Below are 19,963 nucleotides of genomic sequence, written 5' to 3' on the forward strand. Positions count from 1 at the left end.
GCCGCCCTTCAAGATGGGTGGGGGGGCCAGGCCTCAGCAGACAATAAGTCGACTTGTGCACAGCATGAGACGTCGTTGTCAAGCTGTAATTGATGCTCAAGGGCACATGACAAGTTATTGAGACACTGACATTTTTTGTCGTTGTAAACCCACCGCTGTCGTTGGCTTTTGTTTCAATAAATTGTTTGAGATGAGGAAATCACCATTGCATGCTTCGGCTTGAATGCTCTAGTTTCATGATGTAATATCACTGTAGCGTGAACTTTTTACATTTTCCATAAATTTCAACCGAAAGCCAAATATCCCTAACTTTTTGTGAGTAGTGTATATATGAAGCGTAAGTCAACATATGTCATGAATATATATATATAGATGACATACGTTACAATGTGATAATACATAATAATTATAAATAATCATAGACCACATCATATTTTACATATATATATTTAGGTATTATGTGATATGTGATTATTCATATTTTTTGTGTATTTATCATATGATGTTATTATATTATAACGTATATTTTAATTATATTATCAGACCCATATTACCATCATTTAAATACATAATTCGGTTCCAAATGAGAAACATTCCTTCATACCCGTCCCGGCAGTCACGTGCGGGCTCGCGCTCCAAACTATGCGTCTCTGCTTCCTGATTGGTCCCCAACCACGCCGACGCACCTCCACGGCATTGATTTAACCCTCCGCGTCTTGACGTTTAGAGTTGAAAATCTCCCTGGTTTGAAGAATGACGGGCAGAAAAGCCCGCGACATTGTTTGCCCGCGCGATGACGCATAACTTCGATGACATAGCAGAACACAAAAACGCATCAGCGCCGCGTCTGCTTGCCGAACGACCTAAGCCCGCTCGGAGGTATACTTAACCCAGCAGCATCTCCAAAAAGTAGTCCCGGCGGTTGTGTGGGTGGGATCACCTTGAGCTGCTGCGTGTCGCGGTGCGTCAATCCGAGCGGGCGTTCAGCGGGTTAAGGTGAGTATCAGGCAGCAGCAGCAGCAGCGGTGTTAAGGCTAATCCCCCCCGGTGCTCCGGTCCCCACCGGCTAGCACCGGGGGGACTTTACCGTCCAGCCTCCTAGCCCCTTTGTTTGTACCATCGGTGGCATCTTGCTAGTGCGTTCGGTTACTGGAGGACAACATCACTGACTTGCACCGGTGGCCCCGCCGCCGCACATCGCATTACTATTTAACCTTTTCCTCTCGTCCATTTTGAGTTTTAAGACCCGTTTGGCAGTTTACCACTGGGGACAACGTAACGAATATGTCTGTTACGTAATATGTGGTCAAGTTCGGGAGAACGTCAAAACTTGTTTTCCGCCGCGTAGAGGATCGACGGATACTCGGAGTTGAGCTATTCAACCGCGTGTCCCGTCGACAAACGGTCTTTTATAAATAAAAAAGGTAATTTCAGGGAAGGGGTCTCTCCCCAGACGGACTCAAGGGGGTAACTTGATGCGGTGCAGAGATGGGGAGCGTGGGGTGTGACGTCAGGAAGTCGCTTCCTGCTACCTCCTGGTGTGGGCGTGGTGCTGCGGCAAGCTCGGCTTCCCATTGGTCCGCGTCTGAGCGGCCGCTCAGAGCAGGAAAATATGACGCAGAGCGAGGGCATCGTCTCCTCCGCGTTTTAGTTTCTTAAATTGCACGAAATCCGAAAACAAAGCTACTGCTGCGTATAAATAAATATATATAAAGCGTCAGACATAGATAGATGGAAAAATGTAAATTTCAAATTTTGCACAATCTGTTTGTGAGGCCAAGTACAATTTTATAGAAAGGGCATGTGCCTTGATCATGGTCGATGCACTGTTGGCCCAGCAGACAAATAGCATTAAAAACAGAATGCTTAAGAGTTTGAACAAAAATACCACATATACTGTATATCATGTGGGAAAACGTGCTCTATGCACCAGAGTGACTCATTGTGCAATCATCCAGCTCTCCTTGCCTTCCTCTTCCCAAAACAGTAAAGATGAATTATTGTTTTATTTTTATAGGTTTGGTCGTATCAAAAAAGCCGTTCACTTAAATTGAAAGAGTAACCGTACCTTGTGAGGTGTGGGTAGTTGGCTTCCTATATTTATCAAAGCCTAAAATAATAAGCTGTGCGGGGAAAAACAGAGCAGAACTTTTGTATTGTCTTTAGACAAATTGCAGGTCGAACATTGCTGCCAGACTATTGTTATATAATGTCCTGTCCTGGTTCAGGTCCGTGTTTGGACAAAATGGAAGCCCTTTTTCCAGAGAACCCCCACAGGTCATTGTGTCTGTCTCGTGACTATTTTGGAGTTCTGGGAACAGCACTAAGTAGTGCTCTGTCCTTAAGGTGCTGAAGGTTTTGAGTTTGCTTAAATTGATTCTGTCCTGTTCACGAACCTCAGGGTTTCCTCCCAGTGTTGATCCCCCGCCGGGCCTAAGCATCGCATTTTTTCTTTTTGTTTTGTTTTTTTATGCATTACATACGTTTTTTTTTTTTATGAGAATACCAACATTGACAGCTACATATTGATTTTCATTATATGTTTTACTGTTTAAAAGGGGTAGAATCCCTTTACTTATAGTAATGTACTTAAAGTACATACTTATTTTTGGAGTTAGATGACTGAGGTTGTCATGCCCTTGCAGAACATGCGTGTGCTTGTTGTCGCTGTGTAGTGAAACCTGTAGTAGCACGTCTCATGTATGTCCATGCTCTTGGGTCATGGTATTTTCCTGGTCACAGAAGGAGCAAGGGCTCTTGGTCCCGTCTATCCTCCCTTTGTGAGCCCCTGACAGACGCCTGCTTATGCACACCCACTGCAGCAGGATCGTCTGCTGGTGTCACTTGTGCTGCGGTTGCTACTGCTGAGAGAGGGTCAGTCTGTGGCTCTAGATTCCAACACAGTGGGGTGGCTGCGGAAGTCGGTGGCAGCAACGTGCTTCTTTGTCCCCAGAAGAAACCGAAAGGACTACTGGGGGTAAGTAGCAGATAAGGTCCTTGTTGAGTGTAGTAGGAGATAGAGGAGCCACTCCTTCGTTTGACCCAGATTAGCCTCCTAATATGTCGGTATAATGGTGACCTGCCAGGGCGCGTCACCTTGCACGCTAATGTAACCTCTACCCATGATAGTGATTAAATGCAAAGGTGTGGCTATGCAACACTAGCATACACATGTTAATGTCAATGGGTTATAACTTGATCTTAGCCAATGGGTTAACCTCTTCAGGATGGAAGATTGTGTGGGCAGTGTATTTGTTAATTAGAGAAGTAAAAGGATTTGAGGGGATTATTAGCAGCAGGCCCTAAATTTAGCGCTACGTCTGCGTCACGGTCACTGCTGCTCCTCCGGTGCGGCTGCTGGCTGACTGGCCTGGGTTCAGATCGAGCATTCGTCTCTGCCACTGATCCAGCCCTGTCAATGCTGTTATTTGAATCGTGTTGTGGCGTAGTCCATCTTTAGCTGTGTCAGACTGGCCCTGCCGTGGGATGTACCATTGCACCTGTTGGTTCACGACCTATGCGTAACTGTTAAAGGGGCCTCTCAAGAGCCTTGTTTCTCATGCTAATTATATTACTCACATTCCTTTAGCAATAACCTCTCACCAGAGGAGCTGCATAAAGAGTTTTGTTTTGCATAGTGACTGATAAAGGCAAAGGTAAGTGGTAGACTAAATGTGGCATTTAATCTCTATGTAAAGGCAGGGATGATAAGCTAGCTGGTTGTGTAAACATCTGAAATTCTGACTTGTATACGAAATATACAACTGTAATGCAGTTCAATGTGTTATAATTACTCCAAATGATCGATCTAAGCCTCCACTGTGAAAGTAATTGGTTGGATCTGTACCCAAGCTGTGGATACAAATGACCAACCTTTTCCGACTACGAATCAGCCTTGAAATATGGCATTGGTCCTTGGTTTAAGTATACCTGAAGTTTAAATCTGTAAAGGTTCAAAGCAGTGCGCTAACAGCCAGGATTTAAGAAATGTTTCCATGCTCCTTCTGCTGTCCTCCCTCGTATTCTCAGAGGAATGGTTTGGTCCATGGGGGGGCTGCCCCCCCAGTCCCCTGTGGTTGTGTTCGTGTGCTGTGCAGCGGAGTGGGGATGTGACTGTGCTCACGTACAGCACTAGGGTGGGAGCATCCTTCATCTGACGATGGTGTTACGTCATCAGTCAGCTGCAGCCTTTTGAGCAAGCCCATTGGTCAAATTGGGGCTGCTGACTGGAATTCTCTCCCCTCTCAGTACTGTGAGGGGAAATGTGAATCCGCCAGTTTGTCTTGGCATTTTTCATTGGGCACTGATGAGTAACTCTGAAAGTTCCCCTATGTGTCAATTCATCCTTTTATGTAGGTACTTTCAGTGCAACAGCCACTTCCTCCCACACCATTCTCTAAATGTATGATGGTTGCAGCAAAGATGAGGACTTAAAATTACTGGACAGTTCCGGGGGTGGGGTTTTTTTGTGTGCACCTAGAGGTCTTGGAATTTTTAGTTATTTTCGTACTTGGTGGCATCTAGTCTCATCTTGGTGACTCTAGTCCAAATCACCTATAATGGCGGTTTAGCTTGAGGCCTTATGGTTGCATCGCCTTCAGTTGCCCGAATACATAAGTTTAAAGCTGGAGAGAGAATGTTGTCTTCACATTTTCTTTGGGACACAGTCTTTCTAAATATTTACTTCAGAATCCAACATTGCCTGGTAGGTTTTTGCCCTGTTTAAACAAAATGTAATGATTTATTTTCAAAGATAATACTTAACCTCCAATACTTCTGCTATAAAAGGGAGACTTTTAAGATAGATTGAACCCCAGGGGAGAAACATGGATTTTTCTTTTGGGGAGAATGCATCGTTTACCTTGGGTTTTACTTTTATTTTTAATTTTTTAAACAATTTCAGATATCCTTTACTATGTAAGTAACATGGGCACCTTTATTGATGTTTCCTGGATGCACCGTGGGGCCCCGAACTATTTTTGGAGAAACACTTATTCCCCACACATGCATTCTTTCCCACCAAGCGTCTGCCCCGATTTGTCACCGTTGTTCTATAACTCCAACAACAGAGCCTCATTTATAGGAGCAGAACCCTGACAATGATGAGGATCTTGTTGCCTACAAAGAGATTCAGCCTCAGCACCTTTTGCAAAACAACCCTTAGGGTATTTATTAATCTACCTCAGTGTTACAGGGGCCTCATACAGAGTTCCTCTTGTAATAGAGTGACTATTTTCCTAAGAGACCTAAATTACAAGTAAAGACTTATGTTTCTAGTAGATCTGTGTTATTTTGTGGTTTCCGTTTTGTACTGGCTAGTGTTGAGTCATTTCCCACAGATCTTTTGTAACTGTAGAATTAGAGGATTGATTTTAGGTGGGGGAAAAGGAGGTGGGTATAATTGTGTGTCACTTCAGTGAACAAATAAAATGTCTGTGAAAACGGTCTTTTCCGTGAGCGGATAAAGGGAAGTTATGAAATGTTTCCACTGCCAAAATCATTGCTTCAATTCGATTGTGTGTCGTTGCCATGGGTTACTGAGAGGGGCAAAGGAGAGGGAGGGAACATAATGTACACTGGGCTGGCAGATCAATAAGCTGTGTGCTTATATATCTGAATGTCTAGGATTTAAACACTGTTTAATCTTCCTGTGTTCATTTGAATTATACATCAACATTTCTCTGTATTTTTAGTATTAGTATAGGGAACGCGACAACCGTATGTAGAAACATGGTTGAGGTCTCCTTAGAATGGGGGATGTTTCCGATATCTTGTTATTCGAGTTTGATCAATAGTGATGTACATTTAGAGCAGAAAAACTGTTTTTACTGAAAGTTGAAGAATGTTTGCGCGTTTTTATGAGCGGGGGGCTTTGTGACATCATGATCCGACGTTATACAAGTCCGAGCTTCACCTCTCGGAAGTCATTCACCTCCAGCCACTTGCGCCTTGTGCACTGGATAGCGTTCAGAGAGAACCCGCGTAGACAGACAACCCAAACAGACACTGCGTTTAAAGGAAACTCAGAAAACGAACTCGCGTTGCGTTTCACAAAACCCCGAAAACTATAACTCAGTTTTTGAGGGACATTAAAACGACACAAAAGGAACATCCATTTCTGTAAGTCCAATAGGATGTGTTTTACTGAACCTCAGAAACCCGTAATACGAACCTAACATGAATAAACTGGACCCTGTGTATTGCTGCCTGCAGCTTTATTTATCATTACTATTCTTTTTTTTTTATAAGGTTTAATCGTGTTGGGAAGTGCTGTCGACACATGCTCTTAATACAAATTCCCCTTCATTCATAAGCGAATGAATGAACAAATGATTAGCCGGGAATTCACTTTTGTTCACCTTATGTCGTAAAGCCATGTACACAACTGTGGTGAGGAGGTTTGATAAGCCGTCATTGTGTATTTAGTTTGTCACGTTTATGTCATTTTATTTAAGAGTTATGACTACATTGCCTCATGGCAGCTGCCAGTCCTATCATTTAGTAACAATAACATGATGTTTGTCTTTAATGGGATACATGGGGATATTGTTGTTCTAGCTGATTTTTCCGACGGGGCAGAGTGGAAAAAAGTTTTGTTTTTCAGTGCAAATGACTTGAGCAGTACATCAAGGACAGTATCCACACACTTCACCTTGGTCTCATGGTTGTTTAGACATGCTCAAAATGAACTTGTGTGTGTTATTTGGCTCCAATTTTATTGTTTTCGACAAACTTCTCGGCATTCCGTCTGTAATTTAATAAGTTTTATTATTTTGTTTTTATTAACTGTGTGCCTTTTTAAAATGTATTACAAATTCATTTTAATGCTGTTGCAAATGCATAGACATTTTTCAATAAGCATTATTATGTTCCGTTGATTTGAAAATTATAAAAGAAAATACAAATCATTTGTAATTAAGAAGTCCATATATTTTTGTTGAATTCGTACCAGTGTACCCTAAAAGATTGAAAGCCTCACTGTCGATCCCTAACTGTGTATGCATCCTTGCAGGACTTCTCCAGCTGCACAAGGGACCACAATGCCTCACTCAAAGTCTCTCGACATGGGCTCCGCCTTCATCCAGACGCAGCAGCTCAACGCTGCTATGGCCGACACCTTCCTGGAACACATGTGCCTGCTGGACATCGACTCCGAGCCCACCACCGCACGCAACACTGGCATCATCTGCACCATCGGTTGGTTAACATGAGACACACAATCACAATGTAATCCTTGTTTAACATACCTTTGTATAGCCTCATGCAAAGTATGTTACCTATTTTGTGTCATTGCTTGCAGCGCTTCTACTTACAAGGACGTTTTTTTTATTTTGTCATTTACATGGATTAAATTGTTCTTAACTTATGTCTTATGTGTTTAGCACCTGAGTTGTTTGTAAAAATTCTTAATTTTAATATGTCTGTTCAAAAAGATCAGGCGTCTTAATCCTGTTCCCTGACGCTCACAGGGCCGGCCTCCCGCTCTGTGGATATGCTGAAAGAGATGATCAAATCTGGAATGAACATTGCACGCTTGAACTTCTCCCACGGAACGCACGAGGTAGGCCCACATTTCTTTCCCTACTGTGTAAATGTGCACTATACAATGGGTGTCAGAGACTTGTTGTTTGAGACATGTTCATGCTTGGCTGAAAGCTCCCCTCAAGCACGTCCCCTCACTGTGCCTTATCGCAGAATGCCTTAGGCCACAAGGAAACATACTTTCTTTTCCCTCTTTTTTTTTTTTTCTTTTCTCCATGCCTATTGGTGTAATGGTCAATTCAGAACAATAAACCAATTCCTTGTTTGGAAATGACTACATTAGTTCAGCATTAGAATGCAAGTAGCAGTAAGATAATAGGACATATTATCACACCTCACTAGATCTGATTATTTCTTGAGTTTTTACTAAAGAGTTTATTGAATTTATTATTTACTGAGTTTAATGCTAATCAGTAAAGTGTGTGTGTGTGTGTGTGTGTGTGTGTGTGTGTGTGTGTGTGTGTGTGTGTGTGTGTGTGTGTGTGTGTGTGTGTGTGTGTGTGTGTGTGTGTGTGTGTGTGTGTGTGTGTGTGTGTGTGTGCGTGCGTGCAAAGGCTTGGACCAGACCTATATTTTTAAAGAAGCACCATAAATACTTAATCCGTGTCTTCTTGCTGTGTGTAACAAACTCTTAATGTGTTATTTAAACAGTCTTGAAAGATGTTATTGATGACTTAGATCCGTATGCTCATAATTGACTGAAATTTGTCAAGATTTATACTACTCAAATGTATTCATGCTGTTTTTTGTTTTTTTTTGTGCAAATGTATTCATGCAGCTTTTTTTGACTCTTCACTTATTGAAAATAATGATTATTTCAGACAATAAGCCTCCTTGTCCATCCTCTGAAGTCCAAATGATTTGAATGTTAATTCGATTATAGACGGAAATTATTCAATGCAAATTGTGGCTCAAGTATTATGACACCCATCATCATTCAAATTCAAGATCAGGTGTTACCCTTGTAAAGCAGACAGGAGGCCAACCTGATTGGTTGCTAATCATACTGCAGTATAGTGTGAGTGACTGAGTGTCTCCCTGTTATGCACAGAGGAAAATAAATACATTAAATACATCTACAATAAGAGTGTTGGGGTCACGCAAAAAAAAAAGTACCCCTGTGTTTTGAGAATAAATTCGGAACTCCGCCCCAACTTCGGCAAGCAGAGCGAGGCGTATCCCGGCCGCCCCCCACCGCCGTCATCTTCACCCGTTGCGCCCCATGCCCCTCTCTGGATTTAAAGACTTCATCCGCGAGGGAGGAGGATCTGAGCAATGAATCCAAATTAATAACTAAGGCTCCAGTCTGTTGGCCAGGCATGCAGTCACACCAGTGTGGTTGCCTCCGTATTGAAGCATTTGTAGGTTTACTTTAATGGTCAGCCAACCCAGTGGTAAGAGGCACACCCATAAACCTCTGTACTCTACATTGCCGTTGTTTCCCTGGGGGCATAAATGCTGTTCCCAGGCCAAGTTTACAACTCTTTTTGCTTGAGGTGGCACGATACCACTTTTCTTTTCTACTGATTCCAATCCCATATGTTTTTGTCTTTAACAATTATTAAGCTTTTAAATTAGCCATTTGTATGTTGATGACCATCTTAAACCATTTTTACACTTAAATAAGCGGGTTTACCCGGGGTTTTAAAATAGGCGATTGACACCTACCCATTGCCAGGAGGAATGCTGTTCTTTCGTTCTTTTCTTTTCTTTTTTTCTGGCGTTTCATGTACGGCGTTTCGAACACGCTGAAAAGAGGCTTGTCACGGAACCATGACACGCCTTGATTTTGTCTTCTAAATTGGATATGAAATGATCGAATGATACGTGGATATCTATCAATGCGTCAACTTCCGAAACTTCAACGGGCGTCTCATCCCGCCGGTAAAGGGGCGTAAATTGGCAGGTCAGCCTGGGTGTCATGTTGAAATCAAAGCCGGCCGGAGCCGGAGCTGATAAAAACCTGCTGCTACTGCCACCCCCTGTGTCTATGGGACTGAAACACGGGTATTACATGTTGTGGCTAATGACAAACGCCAGATATTAGCGGGTGTTACCAGGTTTTTGGTGCAGTGGGAAAGGGTTATTAAAGTACCATGCTCAAACAAACACTTGGCTACCATACAAGAAGAAATCCGTATAGAACCGCTGCTTTGTTTTGTTCAGTTATGGGATGGAGGAGACCTTGAGAAGGGCAACACACACTACACTACACACAGTCTATACAAATTCTCTTCGGTGTAATGCAATGAAGCCTCAATGCAGCTGCTGTTAAGGCTGGACGATAATTCAGTTGTATTGTTTACAATCCTTCAGTTTTATTGTATCCTCACAAAATGAAGATCAAAACACATCTTCGTAGATCATTTTTGTAGACTAAACTAATGATGCCAAGAAGCTACAAAATATTTCTCATGGTATATTAGGGAATATCAGAGGGAGTTTTATTTGGATAAACTACGCCCTATAGTTTGTTTAATATCATTATTTACAATACCTTAATCATCTGATGAATTTCCATTGGATTAATTACCATGGGATTTGGAATATAAGTAGTCAAGATGAATATGGATATTGTGGGAAATTCTGTGGTTATTATCATCATAAATTCTTGCCTGTCACCCAGCCCCAGTGTATTCAAGCCCATTCATCAGGGATGAATTTATATGGCCATTAAGATTTGAGATAGATAGGTCTTATCTTCCAATTGCCTGAACTTATACAGGTATTGTGATAGCTTGTTATGCGTAACCTGTTGATTACTCACCAACTATGCGGGGGTGGTTATAGGCTGGGTGGTGTCCTTTCCTGTACATGTATGTTTTATTGCTCGTGGGGTTAGGCAATTTAGTCTTCTGAAGATAAAGTCACGGCTTTGGTCTTTACCCGTACAGCCAGATGTGCTATAGATGGCTTTGCACAAGCTTGCTTCCCTACCTGCTCATGTCTAAGGCTGAATACATTTCCTTCAGAATTCTTTCCAACTTTGGTTTACTGGAAGAGAGGGAAATAATTGAGCAGTTAGGAAAAACACAAAGACAAAGCTCTGGTGGGATTTTAATTGTAGAACAGAGGGGTCCCTACGTGCCTAAGTAACTCTTGTGTTTTCCCACTAAGCCACAACCTCTATAATCTGAACTCGTACCACGGGAACTATCGCTAGAATCTGATCTCTGACAATCTTCCTTAATCCACAGTACCATGAACAGACCATCAAAAATGTGCGTGAGGCCTGTGAGAGCTTTGAGCCAGGCAGCATCCACTACCGACCAGTGGGCATCGCTCTGGACACCAAGGGCCCAGAGATCAGGACCGGACTTATCAAGGGAGTAAGTCCAATTTCACCGTTGTTTTTATAGAAGAACATTTACAACTGAAATCCTTAATATATGGTGTATGGACTACAGAGCTACTCTACATGCAGGATTGGGATACACGTTAACGGTTTTGGGCACTTAAGAAGTTTTGGGAATAAAGCTATGCTGACCCAATCATGAATGATGGAACACTTTCACTTTTATTTCTATATTTGGTCCATTTCAGTATTTATTTGGTGCAGTGGTGCTGTGCACTTGCTATGGGGGCCCAACCCACAGAAAGACTGTAGTGTAAACATGTCGGTCCTCTGTCTAATTCACCTCAACCGTGCTTACAAAATACAGGGTGTTTTGAAAACACTGTCATTCTCAATTTACAAGGAGAAAATTACCAGTGGCAAGAGGTTTCCTTGCATTGGTGTGAGAATTTAAATTTCCAGTGATCAAAAACTTCTCATTCACCACAATGGCTACTAGCTTTACATGTCAGAGGCAAAAAAAAAAAAGGTGCCCCAAACACATTTGCTAACCCGATGTGTTTTATGAAACATGACAGAGTGGCACAGCTGAGGTGGAGCTGAAGAAGGGAAACATGATCAAGCTGACCCTGGACGACTCTTACCAAGAAAACTGTGACGATGAGGTCCTCTGGCTGGACTACAAGAACATCACCAAGGTGGTGGAGATCGGCAGCAAGATCTACATCGACGATGGACTCATGTCCCTGCAGGTCAAGGAGATCGGTAAGTACCTCCCTAAGATCGTCTATGATGGATGAGCTCAACTGAAGAGGGGACTTAAACCTACAGAATGCGCAATCAGATAGAAAGAGTAGGCTAGCGGGACAAAACTCTCACTCTCACCCTTAGGCTCCGACTTCCTGATGTGCGAGATCGAAAACGGCGGCACCCTGGGCAGCAAGAAGGGCGTGAACCTCCCCGGCGCCGCGGTGGACCTGCCTGCCGTCTCCGACAAGGACATCAAGGACCTGCAGTTTGGCTTGGAACAGGGGGTGGACATGGTCTTCGCCTCCTTCATCCGCAAGGCAGCGGACGTACACGCCGTCAGGGCCGTGCTGGGAGACAAGGGCAAGGACATCAAGATCATCAGTAAGCTGGAGAACCACGAGGGCGTTCGCAGGTAAGCGCGTACCAACACCACATAAGCCACCAAGATACATTACATACATAAAAGTTGTTTTCTTGCGCTTCATGCTTTTTTTTTTTTTTTTTTTTCGGCAGGTTTGATGAGATCATGGAGGCTAGTGATGGCATCATGGTTGCCCGCGGTGACCTGGGTATTGAAATCCCCACGGAAAAGGTGTTCCTGGCCCAGAAGATGATGATCGGTCGCTGCAACCGAGCTGGCAAGCCGATCACCTGCGCTACGCAGGTTAGCTCAGAGGCGGGAAAAACAGCATTTTCTTTTTCAGAGGAGATCCTGCCCCAATACCCAGCCCCTCTGCACGTAACAACAACTAAACCAACACTGTTCTCATAATGCATTATGTCTCTTCTAACGCCCCCTTTATCTGGATCCCATCGGCAGATGTTGGAGAGCATGATCAAGAAGCCCCGGCCCACCCGCGCTGAGGGAAGCGACGTAGCCAACGCCGTGCTGGACGGCGCCGACTGCATAATGCTGAGTGGAGAGACCGCCAAGGGAGACTATCCCCTGGAGGCCGTGCGCACACAGCACATGGTGAGTACGTGGTGACGCACCTCCGGCACCGCTACACAACCGTCATGTCAAAGCTTCATGTCGTTCCCTTTATTTTGTTTATGACAAACGCATATAAAAGTCAAATTGTCTGTTTGAAGGACAGTATTTAGAGGTTAAAGTACTTAGTCACTTATTGGGAGTTAAGTTCCTGTTATTTTCTTTCATGTTCCTTTATGACAAGGCAGCTGTCATTCATTGGCCCCTCTGTACTGCATCTTCTTCCCTCTTGGCCAGACTTTCAGCATAAAGGGAGGGTCTGGTCCATTGGGAGCTACATTTATTTAACCATCCATCCATCTACTTAAGTTTTCTTTCATAGGATATTTACACACAAGAAATATTACAGAACTTTTGAATGACCAAGCAGGTAGGGACATTGATTAGAACAGCGAGAACAGTCTTGACATTCAGAATATTGCATTACTTTACTGTACTGCAGCCTTAAAAACAAAATGTAACTATATCTTTGACCAAAATCCCAGACATTATCTCTTAACCTCATTAACTCTCAATCACAATATGGATATTATATCGATATATCACCTCTTTATTGGCGTTTCTGTGTTGGCCAGAGTCAGCTATGGGTGAGCCACCCTTTAAGAACGAAAACCTGAAGACCTGTTAAAACAATTATTGTGTCTCAGGAAGGAATTCTGATGGGAATAGTAGCATTAGAACAGCCTGCATGGATGGATAACGCAGCAAGTCCTCCTGCTCCTCTACCGCTTACCTCCTCTGTCCTCTGCTGCTCTGGATTCTGCACAGTCATGTTGCAGGATGCAGCAGTGACTCAGCAGTCCCCGCCTTTCTTGCTCGCTGCACATCAACTTACCACTCCCAAGAAAAGCCTTTATTTATTCTTCAATTTTCATCAAAAATATGTTGGCACCCTGCACTCACCCGCAGGCTTTCACCTGCCTTTTTTTTTTTTTTTTTTAACATCTCATATTTATTTTCTGCACGCCTCATGAAGTTAACCCTTCGAGTTCTACTTTTCTACTATTTCTTGTTCCTCTCATCTGCTGATTGTCTGCTTTTCTATGGTTTGCCTTGTGCAGAGCGTAACATGTTATAACTCCCAATGGGCTCTAATCCTCAAAACCCAACAATCTAACAGTACATTTGACAGTTTAGATGAGTCATAATGACTGTGTCAGGGTGCAACAATTTGGCTGTTTCACTGTAGTGGAGCACTATTGTCTTTTTTTTGGTTTTTCCTCTCGAAATCGAAGTGAAATGTTTGTCGTCAGGTCATGCCTTTTGGATGTGTTTTAACATGTACGTTTTGTTGTTATCAGAGATGCACCGATTGCCATTTTCTTGGCCGCCGATTCCGATTCTGGCCAATTCCGATTCTTTCTAAGAACTATAATTGACGGCAACGGCAAACATTTTTGTACCTTCTCTCTAATGGGAAATTCAATTGTAAGTTCATAATTAAACATTGACTGTCTAATCACTTTTACATTTTCTCCAAAACTGCACCAGGTTATAGGACCTTCTCTCTCTCCCACTCACTCGAACAAATCTCAAATTATAAAGTGCCCCTGGTTGCCGGGCAGAGCTCTTTTTTGTACAAATAAAATCCAGCTCCGCAGCAGAGCAGCAGCGGCACAATCAGAGCTGAGATCGCTTCTGAAAGAATTCCCGCCCGCCTTCTCATAGCCTGGCTGCAAATGCCCAGCGGCCTGGTGGTTGGGAACCTCTGCATTGAGGAAAATAGTGAGCATACGTTAAAAAAAAATGATAATAAAATAAAAATAAAGTCACTTGTCAGATTTTTGTAACAAGCAACCTTTTTTTTTTTTTCTTTTTTTTAAACAAGCCCAAAAAAATGCGCCCCCTAATTTTTTTTTTATCTCAAGTCGTGTATTACTAGCAGACTCCCCACTATCCATCTGCCCCCCTGGGTCGCGTTGCATGGAGAGTGTGAGAGAGAAGATGCAAACACTGGCACGGCTTTCAGAAGAAAGGGATCATGTATTTTATCGCAACATCAAACTATCGGTGTGGTGTCGTCCTCGTATCTCGTTTGAAAATATATGGATGTACTGTAAAGTCGGTTTACCGCCCAGCCCTAGCATGACGTGAGCCATCATTTATCTCACACTGATCGGCCGTGACCAGTGACCGGCCGATCAAGCTGAGAACCGGCCGATGGATCGGTGCATCTCTAGTTGTTATCTCACTAACTGCACTAAAAATGTTTTATTGCGTTCCCCTCCTGTTCTGTGTTTTTCTACTTCTATCCTATTTCCTATCTTTGGTTCCTCCTTCTCTCTTTCCCTATCTGTTCTCCTCAATGTCTTTTCCTTTGATTTGCTATCGCGTGCCTGATGTGGATTTGCACCCTTGCCTGTTGCACCTTGCCCCTGGCCTGCGGCAGATCGCTCGCGAGGCCGAAGCGGCCATGTTCCATCGGCAGGTGTTTGAGGACCTGCGTCGCAGCACGCCGCAAGCCACCGACCCCGCCGAGGCTATCGCTATCGGTGCCGTCGAAGCCTCCTTTAAGATCTTAGCCTCTGCGTTCATTGTGCTCACTGGCTCTGGAAGGTAGGCAGGACCCCCACCCCCCCACCCCCCTCCCCCATGACCACCACCACTCTTCCCTGGTCAAGGAAACTGTCTGTCAGGTGCTGAGGTTCAGATTCAGAGAAGGGCCAGACAGGGACCAAGCGGCCTGGGAGGCATGGTATCTGCTTTTATATCCTACTGGATGAGGAAGGGATGGATCAAAAGATTCAAAATGGTGCAAAAACCTGGAAATATTATTTCAGGGCCATTTATAATTTGTTATAATGGAATTATATCGCTTAACAGTGTTAAAGGAAGTCAAAAATAATGTAGCTGTGGTTCCTTTCTAAAACCCGTCCATCCAGGAGGTTTGCTAAGCATTTGCCAGTCCCTCCCTGGTGCTTGCTGTGTAGCTGTGTGTGTGTGTGTGTGACTTAAGTGTAAACTCCCTCGGACCCTCGCCCGCACGCGCAGATCGCACGGGAGGCTGAGGCCGCCACCTTCCATAGACAGCTGTTTGAGGAGCTGAGGAGGCACTCCCACCTGACCAGAGACCCCTCAGAGGGCGTGGCCGTGGGCGCCGTGGAGTCCTCGTTCAAATGCTGCGCTAGCGCCATCATCGTTCTCACCAAGACGGGCAGGTAAGGGAGGGAGGGGTGAGATGAGTGAGACAAGGAACCTGGTCCCTGGAGGTACGGTGCCAATACTGAGTGTCAATACCTGTATTGATCAAGATGATTCCGTTTTGCAAATCCTTGATGAACTCCTCGATCCGCGATGAATAACTACTGTTCTGAACCTACGTGCACATTGCAGGCCTTCGTGCTCAATTCCAATTTATCACACTCATCCAATTGAATTTTGTTTATATGTGGCCCATATTTAATGCCAGTGCGAACTGCTTGCTCTCCTGAAATGGCCCTTCTCTCATGGCTCCTGCTCGGCCATTTCTCTTGATAGTCTTTTGAAGCGGGTTGCATTTTAAATAGGGGCATCTCGTCAGGGGCCAGTTATTTTCAAGACCTCTTCTTCAAGACCACCATCTTTCCACGGGCTGCAAACATCCTCCACCTTTACTTCAACAGCCCCGGCCATGTATAATTATGACCAATATAAACAGGAAGTGATTTAAAAGTCACAAATCCTAATCCGACCATATGACTAATATTGCGCAGATCGGATATGCATCACATTTAGGACCGTGTGAGAGTGGCACAGGTCATATTTGAAAAGATCAGATTCCATGTGATTGTTGCTCTTCACGTGCTGGGGGAAAAAAATAAATAAAATTTAAAAAAAAAAAAAAAAAAAAAATATATATATATATATATATATATATATATATATATATATATATATATATATATATATATATATATATATATATATATATATATATATGTATATGTATGTGTGTGTGTGTCACACACATAGGAGAAAAAAATTAGATCTGGGTCACTATACTTGCAGTGTGAACGTAGCCTTTGCTTTGTGTGTGTGTGTGCTGGTCATGCATGGTGCTGGTAAAAAGGGGAACAGTGAGGCTGTGGCTCCGTGCTGTGATTGACTTAACGTGCGGCCGATGCAATGTAAAGATGTAATCTGACGATAACATTTAATCTACTGATAAGAGCTTTGTTTCAAAGGTTCATTTTCACAACCAATGCCAAAGATTCCAGATTAATGAGAAGACCATCACCATGGTCATGAGATCTGGCATAAACGGTCTACATAAACTCATAGTATATATTAGTAAAATTGTATTCTATTCAAAAGCCCCAATAGTAAAGTATTGGGGATTTTAAATAGAATATTTGCTTTACTTGTACCAACTGGAAAAAGGATCTATGAGGGAGTTTGACAAAACATTTTATGTAGATTGTTTTTGGGCGTCTACTCGCATCAGTCCTCTGTCCTGTTTTAATTTCCTGTCCTGTGCCTGGTGGAGCTGCCTCTGTGGGCCTACTGTACCATTTACTAGTTTTCATGTCAAATCACGTCTGTCAAATGTTTAATTCGGGGGCTTATGAACAATCGATTTCGTTCATATTAAGTTGTCATGTACTAGACTTTCTCCCACTGATCTTCATATAATGTGTTAAACAATGTTCATAATGTATAAAAATAAATCAGCAGAGTTGACATGCAACATACATCCTCTTCAAGCACACAAGCAGCTTTTTATTTTATTTTATTTTTTTGTCTTTTAGGTCTGCCCACCTGATCTCCAGGTACCGGCCCCGCGCCCCCATCATCGCTTTGACCCGTAACTCGCAGACGGCACGCCAGGCGCACCTGTACCGCGGCATCTTCCCCGTCTTCTACAACAAGCCCGCCCACAACGTGTGGGCCGAGGACGTCGACCTGCGCGTCAACTTCGCCATGGAGATGGGTGAGACGCCCACGCCATCTATCCTGAACCAATTACATTAGAAAGATAATAATTCAGCTGGCACCGCAACAAGGCCACATTTTGTAATGAAAATCTTGAATGCAATAGGTTACGTTTTTATGATGAGTATTAATTCAACGCGTTATGTAATAACACACCAAAATGGAAGTGGGAAGTGGCAAAGCGGTACTTGCGGAAATCGCGGTTTTACTGCAACAATTTCAGTGGGAGGGACAGAGGGAGAGAATAACATTGTGATTATCACACTAGTAATACTGCATAACGTCAATGTAACTGAGGGAACTGGAGTGCAGTTTTTTCTCCCCCAGACAGCGGTGCACCGTACATGCCGCAGATCGCTCCCTCAAGGATCCACTGCACTGCCTAGACAGCGTGTCGACAGATGGATTTATTTCCGTTTGTTTCCTACTTGTATGGAACAATTTTATTTAAACATTACCGAGGGAAGGCACCGTCCCGATCGCTGCGTAATGGAATGAATGAAACGAAAAACCTGTGTGTCCAGTGCTGCGACGCCGCACGTCTCCCCGTCGCTTTCCGTTGCTATGGGATCTAATTTAGTAAAAACTATGTTTTTCTGTTTTTTTGTCAAAATACTTGACTTGTAAATAACAAATCCTTCACGTCTGTGACGGGGAGATTTAATTTCCTGACCAGACTTTAATATGACGCGCAAATAAGTATGTACTTCCATGGAAGATGTCGGTTGAGTAGGCGATGCGTCAACGTGGCCCAGGACACATTTGCGTTTAAGGCGCCAAAAGAATGTGGATACATGTGGCCCCGACCACCCCTGAATGTGGTCCGAGCGATCGGATCTCAAACTGCATTGAGGACGCATTGGGCGCTCTTAGATCTGGCGTTAGAGCTGTCCACTTGCGTTAATCAAAGACGCATGTTAATGCCAGGTGGGAACGGGGTCTAAATCCAAAGCTTTGCCCCTCATGCATAAATAAATAAACAGTTGTCATTTTATGATACTTTCTCATCTCGGAATTGTAATACTCAATATACATGTTTTTAAGAATAGTGAAATAAATAACTTATGATAAACGATAAATATAAGGCTGCAAATAGACCCCGCGATTGGCCCCAAAAACCCTGATGGGAGCACCCTTACTCCTTTTATACCTTAACCTGTGTGTGTGTCTGTCCACTTTCCAGGCAAGGCCAGAGGCTTCTTCAAGGAGGGCGACGTGGTCATTGTGCTGACCGGCTGGCGTCCGGGCTCCGGATACACCAACACCATGCGTGTGGTGCTGGTGTCCTGAACGACCCCTGGAGGTTCTCTTCTTCCCCTTCATCTGTCCTTCACAACACCTCCATTCACACTCCACCACACGAACACACCCACACACACACACACACACATAGTCCGCCGCACCAGAGTATTCCTAAACCGTGAGTCACGTCCGTTCACTCAACCAAACCAGTCCAGGATGTGCTTTATTTAACTCACTAAAACACTGCGTATTAATCCGAGTCGACCAGACGTTGCGAGCCCAGCGTCGTGGACGGGCTCACCTTGAGAGAGCGACCAACACCACAAACCCCAGTTTACCAAACACAATCTGCATACAACACGAACAAAGTCACGGCGAGACCTTGGCTCCGCCGCGCTCCGAGTCCTCCCACTGCTGTGTGTGTGTGCGCGTGCGTGTGTGTGTTATGTATTCTTATGCCAGCTTAGTCTGTGTTAAACGTTGCACTCCCCATCTACTGTAGACGATGTTACATTCTTTATTATACTTGACTGTCGGTGGTTGAATGGCGTATCCTTGTATTCCCGTCATCCATCACCGTGTCTGGTTTTTGCCTAACCGTAGAGAAACTTTAGTTTTGGATGTCCGCACACTAGAGGTCTTTTTGAACTGCAGTTACTGTCTTTGTGTTGAGAGAAGCGCTGCGAAAGCCTTTACATGATTTTTGTTTGAATTATATCTCGGTTGGCACTTATGAAAACGGCATCATGTGGTTTAATAAAAGTCTAAATTATATAACTAAGCACTTTTGTGGTGTGGTGGGGGGGGGTGAAGGGAAGAAGCCCTATGGCTCCAGAACCCCGCACTGGATCACTGGTAGAACTCATTTTCCTTTCGTCCGCCCGCTCAGTCGTTTCCGTGGTGACGTTATCAAGCTTTGTAGACGTGTCTCACCACCCGAACGCTTTTGGTTGGGGCCGTGAGACCTGACTGCATCTTAAACCTGGGTGTCCTACAAGACTGAACCTCCATCAATAAAAGAGACTAAACACACCTCCGTTGTCTTGTGTTGGAATGTTATTCTTCAGTCGTCCAAATTCGATTTTTACAAATGTGGTGTTAATGGTGACACTGAATTAAAAGAATCGTGTTCCAAGTCTGCGGTGAGTTTACAGATTTACAGTGGGTTAAGTTCAGATCTCCCATAAACCCAGAAATGACTCATTACACCCATTAGTAAGTGTACTACTGAT

General features: G+C 43.7%; 1 protein-coding gene across 4 annotated transcripts; it reads left to right on the forward strand.

Moving 5' to 3' along the window:
• The first annotated feature begins 863 nt into the window (after positions 1–863).
• Positions 864–19,763, forward strand: pkma (pyruvate kinase M1/2a). Of its 4 annotated transcripts, none has more exons than XM_079997759.1 (11): positions 864–996; positions 7,013–7,197; positions 7,470–7,561; positions 10,740–10,871; positions 11,416–11,602; positions 11,729–11,999; positions 12,101–12,251; positions 12,408–12,560; positions 14,968–15,134; positions 17,306–17,487; positions 18,673–19,763. In XM_079997759.1, exons 2-11 carry the CDS (start codon positions 7,041–7,043, stop codon positions 18,777–18,779), a joined length of 1,599 nt encoding a protein of 532 aa, XP_079853885.1. In that variant the 5' UTR covers positions 864–996; positions 7,013–7,040; the 3' UTR covers positions 18,780–19,763. The 4 variants fall into 4 exon arrangements, with proteins under 4 accessions (XP_079853885.1, XP_079853884.1, XP_079853887.1 ...); XM_079997758.1 differs by lacking the exon at positions 14,968–15,134 and adding an exon at positions 15,570–15,736; XM_079997761.1 differs by lacking the exon at positions 864–996 and adding an exon at positions 2,846–2,977.
• Positions 19,764–19,963: the final 200 nt, after the last annotated feature.

Source organism: Zeus faber, assembly GCF_960531495.2.
Source record: "Zeus faber genome assembly, chromosome: 3".
Classification (NCBI taxonomy): Eukaryota; Metazoa; Chordata; class Actinopteri; order Zeiformes; family Zeidae; genus Zeus; species Zeus faber.